Raw genomic sequence first — 14,706 nt, 5'->3', positions numbered from 1 at the left:
TTCCCTCAACGAAATGACATAAAGTAAGAACCCATTCAAAGTTATACACTCAAAATATATAATTTCTGCTTTCACTCCCTTCCCCTCTTTTTTAAAAAACACACATATTTTTACTTCTTACACCTTCATTTGAAAATCTCTCCTGTTTTGACCCAATTCAAAGTTCTGTCTTAGGCACACCTTTAAATATACATGTATCTTTAAACCAAAAGCAGAAAGTAATTTTTGCATAAAACATGTTAAGTATATTTCTTTTCTTGCTTTGGTTATATGTACTGATGGTGGATTAATTTCAAGTCAGTTCCAAATGCAACCTGTTATAGAGGAGATTTTGTTTTTGTTTTGTTACTTTAAATGCCTTACATTGTTTTGTAAAGCCTGTGAAATTTAACCTATGTAATTACACTTTCAACACAAAAACTTCCCTGATGTTGACTTATTTCAACATGAATAGCGCTATCTGATCCAACAGGCTAAATCTCCTGAGAGGTAATAGCCAATATATAATATGATATAATATAATATAATAGCCAATATAAGCACAGGAAAAAAGAAAAACTGAATCTTTACAAAGAAATTGGAAAGCAAATTTTGTATTTCTAAAGGGCCAGGATCACAGTTCTAAGATAACTATAGGATCTCAGAACTATCTAGGCACTGACTTAAACTAATAGATAGAAGTGAATTTCTTATGGCTGATTAACAAACTTTCAGACAATATAAAGATTACAAATGTTAAAACAACAATGATAAAACACCTGTTTATCTAGCCTTAATTCCTAAAGTTTTAATTCAGAGTATGCCATTTGCCTGTAATATTCTAGATTCTAAAATACTGACATTTAATTAATGTGGTAGTAATTATAGCCTTCAGAGAATTAAGCACACAATTTATACCAAGCATCAGACAAGACTTTGCCTTCAAACAGCCATGTACTTAATACTTAAAATCTAACATAGGCACAGCAGTATTCTTTTCAGGGAGTAAGTGAGAATTGGGCTATTTTAAATGAATTAATTTATTTGATTGCTTTAAGCCATATGGTGCAGGGATTAAAAAAAACCCCTCATGTCCCAGAGTTAGGCTGTGTGTATTCAAACCTAGCTACAATACATATCACCTCTGTGATTTGGTATAAGCAATTTAACTTGTCTCAGCTTCTCATCTATAAATAAAAATGCAAAGATGTTACAAAGATCAAATGAGATAAACTGTGCAATGTACATGGTAATGAATGTTATTTCTTAGTACAACTTTCTGAATCCTTTCTGTCTTAGTGTTTTAAAATAGGGACTTTGCTGGTTTTGATTTACATTTCAAAAGAGCATTAAGATTCTCAAAAGATAGTCACTTACAATCAAAACATATTTTTCTGCATCCTTTTTTCTTTATTTTATAGGAGGAAAATTGTGTTTGAAATCTTATCTTTCCTAAAATCAAGGCTGGTCATTTTAAAGCAAGAGCAAACCTTTGTTTCAAACAATTTTCCTGCAGTAAAAAATGTTTTAAGCTCCCCCATACATACCACTTCCTTTAATGCTTACACAAACCTCTTTTGAAAGAATAAGACATTGGAATTATCTTCATTGTTTAAGATAATTCTTCCTGAAATTAGTTACAGACCATTTTCACTTGTACTTGCTCTTTAAGACTATCTGAATCTGAGAAGTAAAATTGCATCTCATCTATCTTCTCAACACTGAAAATTAAAAATTCCACCTACTTCTCCTACTTTCTTTATCTTAAAGTTGCCACCATCCAGGAAGTCAGCCAAACTATAACCCTGAGTCATCCTATGTCCCTCTCCTTCATGTTCCATGAATTACTGATTTCTGTTGATTTTATTTCTAAAATATCTCTGGAAAAAACCTCTTGCTTTTCATCCTTGACACTGCCTCAGTTCTGGTCTGTAGTACCAAAATAGCTTTAGAGCTCAGCTTCCTGACTCCAGTCTCACCCCTGGACCCCCCAACTAAAAACTCTTCTCTGGCTACCCGTTACTTGATCCACAACAGTGTAGTTTTCTACACTGTTTTTAGTATAGCATTTGCCCCCACAGGGTTGTCTCTGTCTCTATTAGGGTAACATGGACAAAAATTTACTTTACAAGCTGATTCCCACCTCTTTATGAAGCCTTCTCATATTTCCACCTAGTTAAAATGACTTACACTTCTCATCCTGTCATAGTCCTATATATACTGAGTTAAATATTTATACTACACCCAGTTATGTTTTTAGCACTAAATTTATTTATGAAGTTGCTTTCTTTCAGAGAACCTGAAATGTCAGCGTTTAAAAGGACCAGCACCTGGTTCAACCAGATCTGGGTTTGAATTCTGATTGTCCCACTGACTAATTGAGTGGTTTTTGTCTAATTCCTTAACCTCTCTGAGCTACAGCTCCCTCATTCACAAAATGTGGATTAAGAAATACCAGCTTCATAGAGTCATTGAGCAGATAAAATAATGTGTTGCATATGGAAAGCACTTTGCATAGGACCAGACACGTGGAAATCATTCAAGGAAATCTTACTGGTCATCTGTGCAGTCAGCTTGGCAGGAAGGAATCCTGTGTCTAGGATGGGATCCATAATACAGCCTTGCTTTTATTCTTAGTGGCTTATCTACTTTGTAAGACAAAAACACTTTGTCTCTTTCAAAATTTTGCCCATTATTTAGCAAACAGGCTTTCTAAGACAGTTAGAAATACTTGTTTGGTTTACCTCTGTCTTCCCTTACCAGATTATAAATTACTAAAAGAGAGGCAGGATGGTCCAGTTATTTTTTAATCCCAGCAACCTAGAAAGTGCCTGGCACATAGTAGGTCCTTTACAAATGTTTATTGAGTGAATAAACTTTCAGAAACTGGTTATAAGACATTTTAAATTTTATTCTCCAGGTGAGAAGTTTTAGAAGTGTGCTACTTGAATCATCAGGACTAGAATGACCTGTGGGTTGTGAGAAACCATTGAAAAGCTTTACTCCAACCTAGTCTATAAGAGTCTATGGAGATGAGGCCCAGGCAACAGTGGTTTAACAAGCTATTCATTTGTATATGTATGCTTGTTTACAACCTGAGAATAATTAGACAGTATTTGAGACCCAGACAGTATTTTCCTTTAGACTTAAGTGCTGTTTTACAAATCTCAAAAACATTATGCTGAGCCAAAGAAGCCAGATACAAAGAACACATGCTGAATTACTCCATTTATATGAAGTTCTAGAATAGGCAAAACTAATACACAAATATAGGTAAAACAGAAGAGTGGTTGCCTGGCAAGGAGGAGGAAAGAGGAAACTTTCTGAAGCACTGGGGATTCTATCTGTATCTTGATGAGTGTGGATTACATGGATGGATGCCTAGGTCAAAGCTCATTCATCTATGTATTTAAGACCTGTGCATTTCACTGTGTATAAATGAAATGCCAACAAAAATTTTTAAATCCATTCTAATTTCCTCTGTATATATTTTAGCAGGAATTCTGTTGACAGAGCAATCTTAAAATAGTATACAAGACCCTGCATAATCTGACTTCTTATCTCTTTCCTAGTCTTATCTCTTACCATACTTGTGTCACTTTTTCAACTCTTCTCTAGCACTGTCTATTTAGTTTAGTAATGGGATCTGTTCCCTCCATTCCTGCCCCAGAGCCTTTGCACATGCTTTTGCCCACTCCCTAGAATATTTTTTCCTTCTCTTTTACCTGGTTAACTTTCATCCTTCTTGTATTTCTACTCTTCTGTTTGTTCCTAGGAAATCTTCCTAAATCTCCCTTCACTATATAATAAAGTTGTCAGTCAACCGTTCTTGTGTTACCTATATTTGTATATTAGTTTTCCCTATTCTAGAACTTCATATAAATGGAGTAATTCAGTATGTGTTCTATTGTATCTGGCTTCTTTGGCTCAGCATAATGGATTTGAAATTTGCAAAAATGACACTTATGTTTAAAGAGCCCATGGCACTTTTGTAAGACTGTTGGGTATGGATGTCATGTTGTGTATCTATTCAAGGGTCCCCAGCTGAGGGGATGAGTAGGGCTGACATTTAGTTTGTGTTCCACTCACCAAGCCTTGTTTGTGAAGCAGTGCTGTGTCAGTCTGGAGGAAGGAGCATCTTTTTGTGATTCACCACGGGCGTAGTCTGCTCACCAAGCTGTGCCAACTGTGGCGATTTCTGCCTATGGCAGTGCCTTTTTAAAACTAGCATGACGATACGCTATGGGCTAGCAGTACCCCTGCTGGTACTTGTGTTCATACCTCTTACTGCAGTTGCAATTCTGTATTTATTTGGTGATTAGTTGGCTAATATTCATTTCTCCCACTAGACGATAAGCCTTATGACAGCAGGAAGCTGTCCCCAGCACTTTTCCAGGTGCTGAAGAGACTCAGTAAGATTCAAAATAAATACATATATTTATTAAATGCATGTAAGTATTTACTAAATACATGACATTTTTAATGCTGGAGGAATGTTAGGCATTTTGAAGGCAGGGACTGTCTTATTTTCCCTTCTACTGAAACCTCTCCACCTGAAATTATAGTGCTGCTTTGCATGTAAATGGTATTCAGTAAATTCGTCCTGATCAATTTCTAAATGTTTGCAGATGCCATATGACATTCTGTTCATAGAATACTAGATACGCAAGCATATAAGATTGCATGAATGATGATGAACAGCTGCTATTTGTGAAGTAAAAGAGACAAAACTATTGAATGAATGGGAAGGGCTTAATTTAGCTTTTGAAACCCATTTCCTGAGATAGAACTTATAAGACAGAAAACAATGCCAAGAAAGGCTGTGAATTTTCTTTTCTATAGAACTTAGAAAAATTTTCAAGATTGTTAAACCACTTGAAACTAAAGGGTATTTCTTACTGAGTTCTCAATATGGTAATGTGCTAGAATTTTTTAAATATGTGGTTTTTTGAGGGGAGAGTAACTAAAAAAAAATGTGGCAAAGATAGTAAGAGAATTCCTGTATTCTCCTTATTCAGCTTCCTTCATAGTTAACATCTTATATTACTGTGATACATAGGTCAAAATTAAGAAACTGAAATACACGTTACTATTAATTGTATTCCAAGACTATTTTGTATTTTCCCCTGGTTTCTCAAATTATGTCCTCTCTCTGTCCCAAGTGAGATAGTTTGTTTTTTTTTTAAAGAAAATTGCCAATAAAAAGTTTAATTTCAGAATTTATACCATTTATAATTTATAATTCACCATTTATAATACACTAAAGCATAGTCCACATAAATTTAGATTGAGCACAGGCATAGTATTTTAACAAAATGGCAGCAACTTCTCTCTCTCTCTTTTGGCAGTAGTAGGGTTTGGGCTGGTTTTTTTTCCCCTGTGGTAATGGGGTTTGAACTCAGGGCCTCACACTTCCTGGGCAGGCACTGTACCACTTAAGCCACTCCACCAGCCCTCAGGAGAAGCAGGGTTTGAATTCATGCCTCACACTTTTTAGGCAGGCACTCTACCACTTGAGCCATTTCACCAGTCCTGTTTTGTGTTGGGTATTTTCAAGATGGGGTCTCTCGAACTATTTGCCTGAGCTGGCTTGGAACCTTTATTCTGATCTCTGTTTACAGAGTAGCTAGAATTATAGATGTGAGCCACTGGCACCTGGCTGCAACTTTTCTTTAAAAGGTCATGTTCAAATGAGTTACTTGTCTCACTCAGAATATTTAATTGATTTGAAATGAGAAAATGAATCCTTTTTTTTTTTTTCTTAAGATGCTAGAGCAAAAATTTTGGAAGACATTGTTACAAGAATGTGACAACTGTTATTTCATTCTGATGTTTTTGGGATTCTACAGAGATAGCTCTTTGTTCTTTGATGGTATATACAATATTGTGTGGTCTAAACACCAAGCTCATTAAGTAGAATGACATAAATCTAGAGCTGTCTGGGCTCTTCATATGGAAGCAAAAGGGCTTTGGCTTTCCAGTCTGCCAGTTGAACAGCTGTGTATCTCTGTACAAACTATTTAATGACCCTAAATCTCAGTTTTCTCATTCATTAAAAAAAAAAAAAAAAAAAAGGCGGTAAGACCTCTCTGTGATGGTTACTGAAATCCTTCTTAGGAGAATTCAATGTTGAGAAACTTACAATTTTTGATAGGAAAATTGGACTTTTATATACTAAATTAATACCATAAAAGTAGTATTCTATATAGAATACCCATGATATTTTACTTAAATTAGTAACAAAGACTCTCTCCTTTAGTCAGAAGGCTCTGAGCCTCTCTCAACTAGGTCTTGTCCTTGGGCACTGTCCTTAGTATGTCTAATCCAGTTGTAGCAAGAATTTTGCTAAGTCAGTTCAGAGAGAATTGGCCACCCTTGATGGCTGATCACCCTGGCATACCTTCAGCTGGTAAGTCTGTTTAGCAAGAGCCCTCCACCTTTGATAGTCCTTAATTTTCCAACCCCCTTCATCTCCACTCCTTCACTATAAATACCCACTTGATCTATTTGTACAGTTTTGATATCAAAATAGTCCTGAATGAAATCTTCCTTACCATTTTAACAAGTGTCAGAATAAGCTTTTCTTTAACATTAGTAATAATATGAATTTCTATTTATTATCCTTGATTCATAAGAAAAAATTTAAAAATAATCCCTGCAAGTTTTAATAAGACTCTAAAAATATTTTTGCTTTGTTACAGATAGCATGAATGCTGAAAGGCATTTTCCTCCCATGTGTCCTTTAGCCAAATGTTCAGCACTTTTCTAATTTTATGACTAGATACTGACTCCCACTTCCCAGCAACCATTGAACTCCCCTCACAGTAATTTGGAGTTAAAATGCTTTTGTTAATTATCGCTTATTCATAGAGCTGTATTTCACAAACACAACTTCCAACAAAGGGGAGTGTATCTCTGCTCATGAAAATGTCATTCCAAAGCTCATCTTACTTTCTCAGTAGCTGACTCTATACCTGTCCCATCCCTCTCACCAACTGAGGAATGCTTAGCAGTGCTTGGCACAGTAAGTATTCAACAATAACTGCAATGATTAAGACCTGAATTTTAATTTTTTTCAGCTTCCTTTATTTTTCCCAAGCCTTCATTGTAAAAACCTTATTCTTTAGTTTACTTTCCTTCCTCATTTTCAACCAAGAGTTCTCTCCTTACCTCTAAGAGTGCTTTGCGATCTGTAGATAATGAAAAGTGATGTTCTCATTGTACAGGCATCATGCCAAAGTAACTGAAGTAGACTAGTATGTTATGGATGGGGCACTCTGGACTAGTTATCCATTTAGAGATGCAATGAGGTCTAAAAGAGAAAATATGGAACACTATTACGTGGGTGCTCAAGAAATGTTAGGTCCCTTCTTACTTCCTCATTCTACTCATGAAGAAACTGAGGTATAGAACAATAAGCAGTCACAATCATGTTCTAAAGTATGTGTGAGGGTGGAAGTGGGGGGGGTGGCTATATATATATTTTTTCCATTATTTTCCTTTCCCCGTGCAGTTATGTGGCTTAATGACCCATCCAATAAATTCACAAGACTCATAAATGTATTTGGCTCCTATCAACAGCCCAGATTGAGGTAAGGGTCAATTTTTTTGATCAAGTTCAACAATTTTGTTCCATTTCCCGAAATTGTATTGTATCTAACGAACAACAACAAAAAAAAACTACCCGTCGCTTAGGTCTCATAATCTCATACGTAGTTGATTTACAGGCCTTACAGTTTTCTAGGGCCTTGATAATCTTTTAACTGTAAGAACACTGCGGCTGTAATTCATTGCAGTCTAGAATCATGTAATTTTAAGATATTTCTATTTAAACCTCAACTAACATTGGCACCAACCAGAGGAGGATAATCATTCACTGCAATAAATATTCATCAGGCAAAACACTACTCAAGAATTAGGGCGCGCCCAGATCCGGCGATTCAGTAGTGCTTTGAAATCCACGCCGGGCTTTGCAAACCGGGCAGAAGACTACCTGGTTCAGCAAGCAAGAATTCGAGAAGAGGAGGAGCTTGAGGCTGTCGACTCCGGATAACCCAGCGCGAGAACACCGTCGGCGCATGCGCATCGTCTGGCGGGACCGTTCCATTTGCCAGATGGGGGTTGCAAGTAGCGAGCCGCCCGCCGTTCTTGAATTTCTATCCTCAAGCAAAAACTAGGTTGTGAACATTTCCGTGAATAATTTGATAATGTTATCCTTCAATTCAACATTAAGGACACAAAGCATAGACAGCAAAAGCAAAAGGTGGCTTCTTGTATTTTTCCCCCTCCTCTGGGACACTGGTGGTCTAGTCCATTCCACAGACTTTCGCTCCCTTGCAGCGGGTCGGAGATCGAAGGATTGAGCCAATTGCGGCTGAAACGTCTTTGGAAGGAAGAAGGGGGTGAGGGAGCATCCCTTTGAGTTCTGCCTCTTTTTTCGGGGCGGAGGTGGGGAAGGGAAACATACTAAATACTGCCCTCTTAAACCAACGGATCATACATCTCCGTGCAAACTGCCGGGAGGGCGGCGGGAAAACGGCAAGACGGGAGTAGGGAAAGGGAAGAAGCCAGGAAGCCGCGCAGGAGGGCGCGCGCGCGCGCCCCTTTTTCAGCAGTGTGGCGGGGTCGCACGCACGCCCGCCTCGGCGGCTGGGCGCGATTTGCGACAGTGGGGGGAGCGGTGGAGGTGGCGGCGGCAGTGGCAACTTTGCGGCAAGCTCCGGCCGGGCTTGCTTGACGGCGGTGTGGCGGAGGCCCCGCCCGAGGCGGCAGGAACCTGGAGGGAGGCGGAGGAATATGTCCGAGAGGGAAGTGTCGACAGTGCCGGCGGGAACAGACATGCCTGCGGCCAAGAAGCAGAAGCTGAGTAGCGACGAGAACAGCAACCCAGATCTCTCTGGAGACGAGAATGTGAGTGCAGCCTCTCGCAGTCCCGGGACCCTAGAGTGGAGTTTGAAATTCTTTTAAAACTGTAAGCGCGGGGGCGGGCGGGCTGGCGGCAGTGGGGGAGGGAGAGGTGTCACCCTGTACTCGGGAAAACGCGGGCGTGCTAGAGAAAAATCGAACTTGTCTCTGGAGATTTTCAGCTGGGCTGAAGCAAGCAGAAACTTGTCGAATGAGTGGTTTGAGTGGTCTGAGAGGTCTCCTGAGATCATTTTGAGCGTTTGGGCCTTTGGGGGACGTAGGGGTGATTGCGGATCTGAGAGTAAGGTAGTTTAAAAGGCGTGCTCACGTTAAGGATTTTTCTAGGAGAAGTTGGTAGGAGGGGGCAGTGTTGGGGACTCTCAGGAGTTTAGGGGCTGGGTCCCGCTTAAACTGCTGTAGAACCTTCAGGAAGGAAAGCGTGGGTTTCCGACTTGGGGTCTGGGTGACTTTATTAAAGGGGTTTGTGCGCGCCCGTCCTGAGCGTCGCCTTTCTGCCCGGGGAGCAGGATCGAAGGGATCGGTGAGGGGACACTCTCCTCCGAAGGTTCGCTTAGCCGAGGGACCACCTGGAAGATTTTAAGCTTCGTGGTGGAGGCGTTAGGTGAATGTTAAATGGAGCGTGAAGATAAAAGTGCTTGCAAGAGTACCTGCCTGTAAGAAAGTACTATACAAAGGTTACTTATAATTACTATAATTTTATTTTGTGATCACATACTGTAGAGTTAGGTTTCCGGCCCTTCCACATCCTTAATCAACAGCCAGAATATAATGAAAATGTCAAACCTATTTAGAATGAGGAAATTTCAGGGGACAAAATAAAGCGAAGGCTTACTGTCTTTTGGCAGATCCGTAAGGGGAATATGTTCTTTGCTGCCTTCTAAGGCTATTCAGAATCAATTGATTGGCTTAACTTTTTTGGTGTGTTTGCCTTGTACACGTTAAAAACTGTTTCGGAGCCTTCTTGGAATAACATTTTTAAATGCATAAAATAAAGTTACAAACAAGATCACTTATTATATGTTTTAAAAGTATTTGTTAGGGCTACGGTTATTGCTTAATGGTAGAGCACTTGCTTAGCATGCAGGAGGCCCTGGGTTCAGTCCAAAGCAAAACAAGAATTAAAAATTTTAGAGGTAGTAATACGTGTATTTTTTTATTAGCACAATAAGTAAAAAAGGTTTAGCAGTGGGTTTGATGGTAGTGATGGGCTTATTTTGAAGATCTGCAGCAGTTGTACAGGTTGGCATCTCTGATCTGAAAATCCAATATCTGAAACTTTTTGAGTGTGATATTGGCCCTCAAAATGTTTTAGATTTTGGGTTTTTTTTTTTCTTTCTTTCTTTCTTTTTTTTTTTGGAACGCTCAACCAGTAAAGTACATGCAAATATTCCAAAATTGGAAAGACACCAAAATCTGAAACACTTCTGGTCCCCCAAGCATTTTGAATAAGGAATATTGAACCACTGTGCTTGAAAAGTAATACCTAGTTTCCCACTGGGCACTGGTGGCTCACTCCTGTAATCCTAGCTATTCAGGAGATAGAGATTAGGAAGATGGAGGTTCAAGACCAGCCCCAACAAAAAGCAAAACCCAATCTCAAAAATACCCAACGCACATACACAGAAGGGGCTGACAAAGTGGCTCAAGCTTAACAAGCTTGAGACCTTGAGTTCAAAGTACCACAAAAAAGACCAAAAAAACTAGTGATCGTCATAACTTCAGTAACATTAGCATATGTGCATGGACATGCTAAAATTTAGTTAAAAGTGGTGAAAATTAAGGTGTGATTTCTCTCCCACTTGACTTTACAGACCCTCTGAATTTCATCCAAGGCCACGTGATGTAGGAAACATAGGGAAGAAAGTAGAGAACACTATTTGAAAGTAAGTTCAAGGAAAAACTAGGGCAGTGGTTCTATTCTTGAGGGAGCAGGTAGCAGCAAAAGGTCAAAAACAGATGAGAGAAGAATGTGTTTTTGAGTTGGAGTTAAAGGTTACCTGAGCAGTTACTACTGTTAAAGTGAGATAGAGAATTAAAGGACACATTCTAAATATTTTTCATATATTATCTGCCATTTTATCAAACTTTCTAAGACTGTATGACTGTAGTTAGCTTGTGGAAGAGTACTAATGGTTGCTGTGGTTAGTAAAATCAGAGGACTCAATCTGGCAGCTTGTGGCAACATCAAGGGACCAATTACACTATCCCTGAGTTTGTTCCCTTGTTGGACGGATGAAGATTGTAGTGCTGTATCTGTTGCATAGTATTTTTCTGTCCTGTAATTCGGGGACAGGGTAGAGTGGAAGTCAACCTAAATGCATACTAAACACTCAGCAAAGATTTGATTTTACTTTAAAGATAAAAATGAAAGCATGTTATGTTTTCGTTTGGTTCCATCTTGATTTGCCCCTGGAGGAGATGAGTAAGTTAAATAGAAGCAAACTGAGTTACTGACAATGTTTTGTGTGGCCTCTTGATTGGCAACTCAGCATTTAGTTCAAATGTAAAGAGGCTGGTATATAAATATTTAATAATTTTTAAATTGTTATTTAATTTGTCTATTGTTAAGAGGTAATTTTTTTAGAAGAAAGGCATGTGAACCTTGTGAAACTTATTCATGTGAAGGAACTAAGCAAATGTTGTATAGCTGGTTAATCAGAAAAGTCAAAACAGTACAAATTTACTTGAACTGAGGGAATGCAGAGATGAATTGCAAATGGAGGAAATTCTTTTCCACTGAGCAAAGGAAGGCATATTTGATAAAATTTTCATGTGTGTCATCTGTAATAGTGTAAGATACAGTTTAAAGACAGTGAAGGGGATTTGTAATCTGGTGGGCATAGTTTTTCATTGAGACACTCAAGTTGCTTTCTATACTTGGTTTTTAATTACATAAATACAACTGACAGGTGTGGAGAAGTGAGAGAAAAACTGATTTATTATGGGGACAGGAGGAGTTTGAGACAGGACTTGATTATCTATCCCAGCCTGGCCTGGATCCTCCAGCCTCATGCCTCACCATGCCTGGCTAAAACTGATTTCAACATAGGAACTCAATTTAAATTTTTTACATTTTCAACTTCTATAAAGACTAATTACATTTACATTAACTTAAATTCAATATTTGTTGAGCATTTACTCCATGTCACCTGTCTGTGCAACTCCTTTTATTTTAATGCTAGGTAATCAAGATGTTCCAGAATAGCATTCTTTTTAAAAAAACTATTTCATATTGGAGCCATTTGAAGTTTGAAGATCCCCAAGAACTGTGTATCATACTGTTTTCAAGTGAATTAAAGTTTTTCATATACCCTTTCACACTTCAATTAATTTTAAACCTTCTGTAACATAAAACCAGCTTTAGGAAGCAGTAACTTAGACCATAAAGGCAGTGTTTTTCTAGGCTGCGCTCTAACAGATGTTAATGGGCACTCCTTGAAAAACAAAGTTTCTCTGGAATGAATTTAGGTAAAGTCATGGATTTAAATAAATCCTTTTAATCCAACAAAGACATAATGTCTTGGAGATAAGAAATAAGGATTTTTAAGGTTTCTTGTACTGTGTCTGTATTTGGAAGGATTTTACTTTATAAAGAGTCTCTAAAGTTCTAATATTTATGTATTATTCTTTCTTTGGAACTATGAAGCAGATTTCATTTACAAATAGCATAGAATTTATAGGACTTTTAAAATTCTAAATGGTTTGTGTTATAAATAAGCCTAATTTGAGTAACGGGGTTTTTAAAACTACATCTTAAGTAGTTTTAAACACTACTGCCTCAAACAACCACCTACCTAACCCCATGCTCCAAACTGAGCAATAGTTAAATCAATTACAAAGACATGTAAATCAGCCAGATTTATTACTGTTTGGGGGTTGAATCCCAGCAAGGCTTACCAGCAAAAGACAGGCTCTCTCAACACTCCTGTGAAGAAATGTGAAGATTATATAATGTTTGGTGAATTAGAGTAAGTGGCCCAGGACAGTGCTTTACTGGAAGATATTATCATTCTTAGCATGTTTTCATTTTTCCTGAAATATGAAATATCCATCAAAATTCTAATGTGTAGGCCGGGCGCTGGTGGCTCATGTCTATAATCCCAGCTGCTCAGGAGGTGGAGATCAGGACGATCACGGTTCAAAACCAGCCTGGGCAAGTAGTTTATGAACCCCTATCTGGAAAATACCCATCACGAAAAAAGGGCTGGCAGAATGGCTCAAGGTGAAGGGCCTGAGTTTAAGCTCCAGTATGACAAAAAAACTAATATGTAGTTAGGTTACTTTTTTGTGCTTATTTAGAGGCAGCAATAAGTTTGTCCATTTTTTGCAGTTGTTTAGGTCAGTCAACATCTTTCTAGTACAGAGCCATTTGTTGCTGAATACAGTATCACTGTTTCATATTTTCCTAATTTACTGCTTACAGGATGACGCTGTCAGTATAGAAAGTGGTACAAACACTGAACGCCCTGATACACCTACAAATACACCAAACGCACCTGGAAGAAAAAGTTGGGGAAAGGGAAAATGGAAGTCAAAGAAATGCAAATATTCTTTCAAGTGTGTAAACAGTCTCAAGGTAAGTACATAGAGGCAGAGCTTTGGCCTCAAAGTGAAGCTTCAAAACTATTTCTCAGTGACAGGCATTTTATACTCAAGATACTCCATCAACTTTAAAGTATTTTAAAGTTAGTGTTTTAAAGGGTTTTTCTTTTTTGTAGTTCGAACTGTGTTCTGCATTCTGTCCCATAGTTGTTTTGGCTTTCTTTTTTTGTTATTTGAATTTAAATGTGTAAAGTGTATCATATGCTGGTTTTACTTTGTTGATTCAAATAAAAGATTTTGGGAAATGTTGGTTTATGTTCTGGTAAAACTTAAAAACATGTGCCACTTCTGGCACTAGTTATTAAAAAGAGCTAAAAGTGACCTGTTAACAGAGTCAGTATAAATAGAAACAGATGTCTTACTTTGCACAAGTTTTTTAATTTAACTTTTTGCTTTATTTTATTTATAATTGTTTTCCAAGAAAAAGGTGTGACATCTTAAAAGCTCGATTATTTAATATTTGGGGAAGACATGGGGTTGGGGTTATCAAAATTACTGTTTCCTCAGCATTTTCATTTACTTTAGAAAAAGGACTACTGATGTTTATTTTAGATGTTTCCTTTTATATGTCCACTTTCTGTTTTTTAATACAGGGGTTATTTTTTCCTGAGGGAAAAATATACATTGTATACCTGTACATGTATAAGTTAAAACCTTTTCTAAATATCTAAAGCATTTAGGTAAAGTCTTGAGAAAATGTAAGAAGCTGTGGTTTTAAGACATTTTTGTGTCTGTAGCAAAAATTAAATTCTTAGCATATTAAATTATACCCTATGAAAAGGGAGATATTAATCTCAGCATATTAAAAAAAAGCAAAGTATCCACTATAGTTTCATGTTAATATTTACTTGTATTAACTTGCTAGTTTTAGGTATTATCTTTGGAAGGTGTTTTTAACTGTCATTTAAATATTTCACAAGCCTAAAGCTGTGACTTTTCAAATCTTAAGAAAATGAAAGCTGGTAATCTATTAAAGTGAAAACTGCCTTAAAATGAACATGAAAAGTAAGTGCCAGGAGATTTCCAGTAAAGTTCTAAAGCTGAAAAATAACTGAAAACAAAAGTGAATTTTCTTGCAAAGTGCATGAATCCCTGAGTTCATTCCCTAGTACTGCAAAGGAAAAAAAAGAGAATATGCAATCTCCTTTTATTTCTCTTTTTGTATATCTGTGAAGGTATAGTTCATTTTCTTCCCCAGTC

The 14,706-nt window shown here is 37.5% G+C and overlaps 1 protein-coding gene across 5 annotated transcripts in view; it reads left to right on the top strand.

Moving 5' to 3' along the window:
• The first annotated feature begins 8,753 nt into the window (after window positions 1-8,753).
• The window catches only part of Eed (embryonic ectoderm development), a 31,787-nt gene continuing 25,834 nt past the window's right edge, over window positions 8,754-14,706 (top strand). For all 5 annotated transcript variants that reach the window (XM_020184635.2, XM_020184634.2, XM_020184633.2 and 2 more), the window contains exons 1-2: window positions 8,754-8,889; window positions 13,328-13,480. In XM_020184635.2, coding sequence (XP_020040224.1) covers window positions 8,776-8,889; window positions 13,328-13,480 — 267 coding nt within the window. In that variant the 5' untranslated portion in view covers window positions 8,754-8,775. The remainder of the gene's footprint in view (window positions 8,890-13,327; window positions 13,481-14,706) is intronic.

Source organism: Castor canadensis, chromosome 1 (assembly GCF_047511655.1).
Source record: "Castor canadensis chromosome 1, mCasCan1.hap1v2, whole genome shotgun sequence".
Classification (NCBI taxonomy): Eukaryota; Metazoa; Chordata; class Mammalia; order Rodentia; family Castoridae; genus Castor; species Castor canadensis.
Note: the sequence above shows the minus strand (reverse complement) of the source record. Positions and strands in the feature narration are given on the sequence as shown.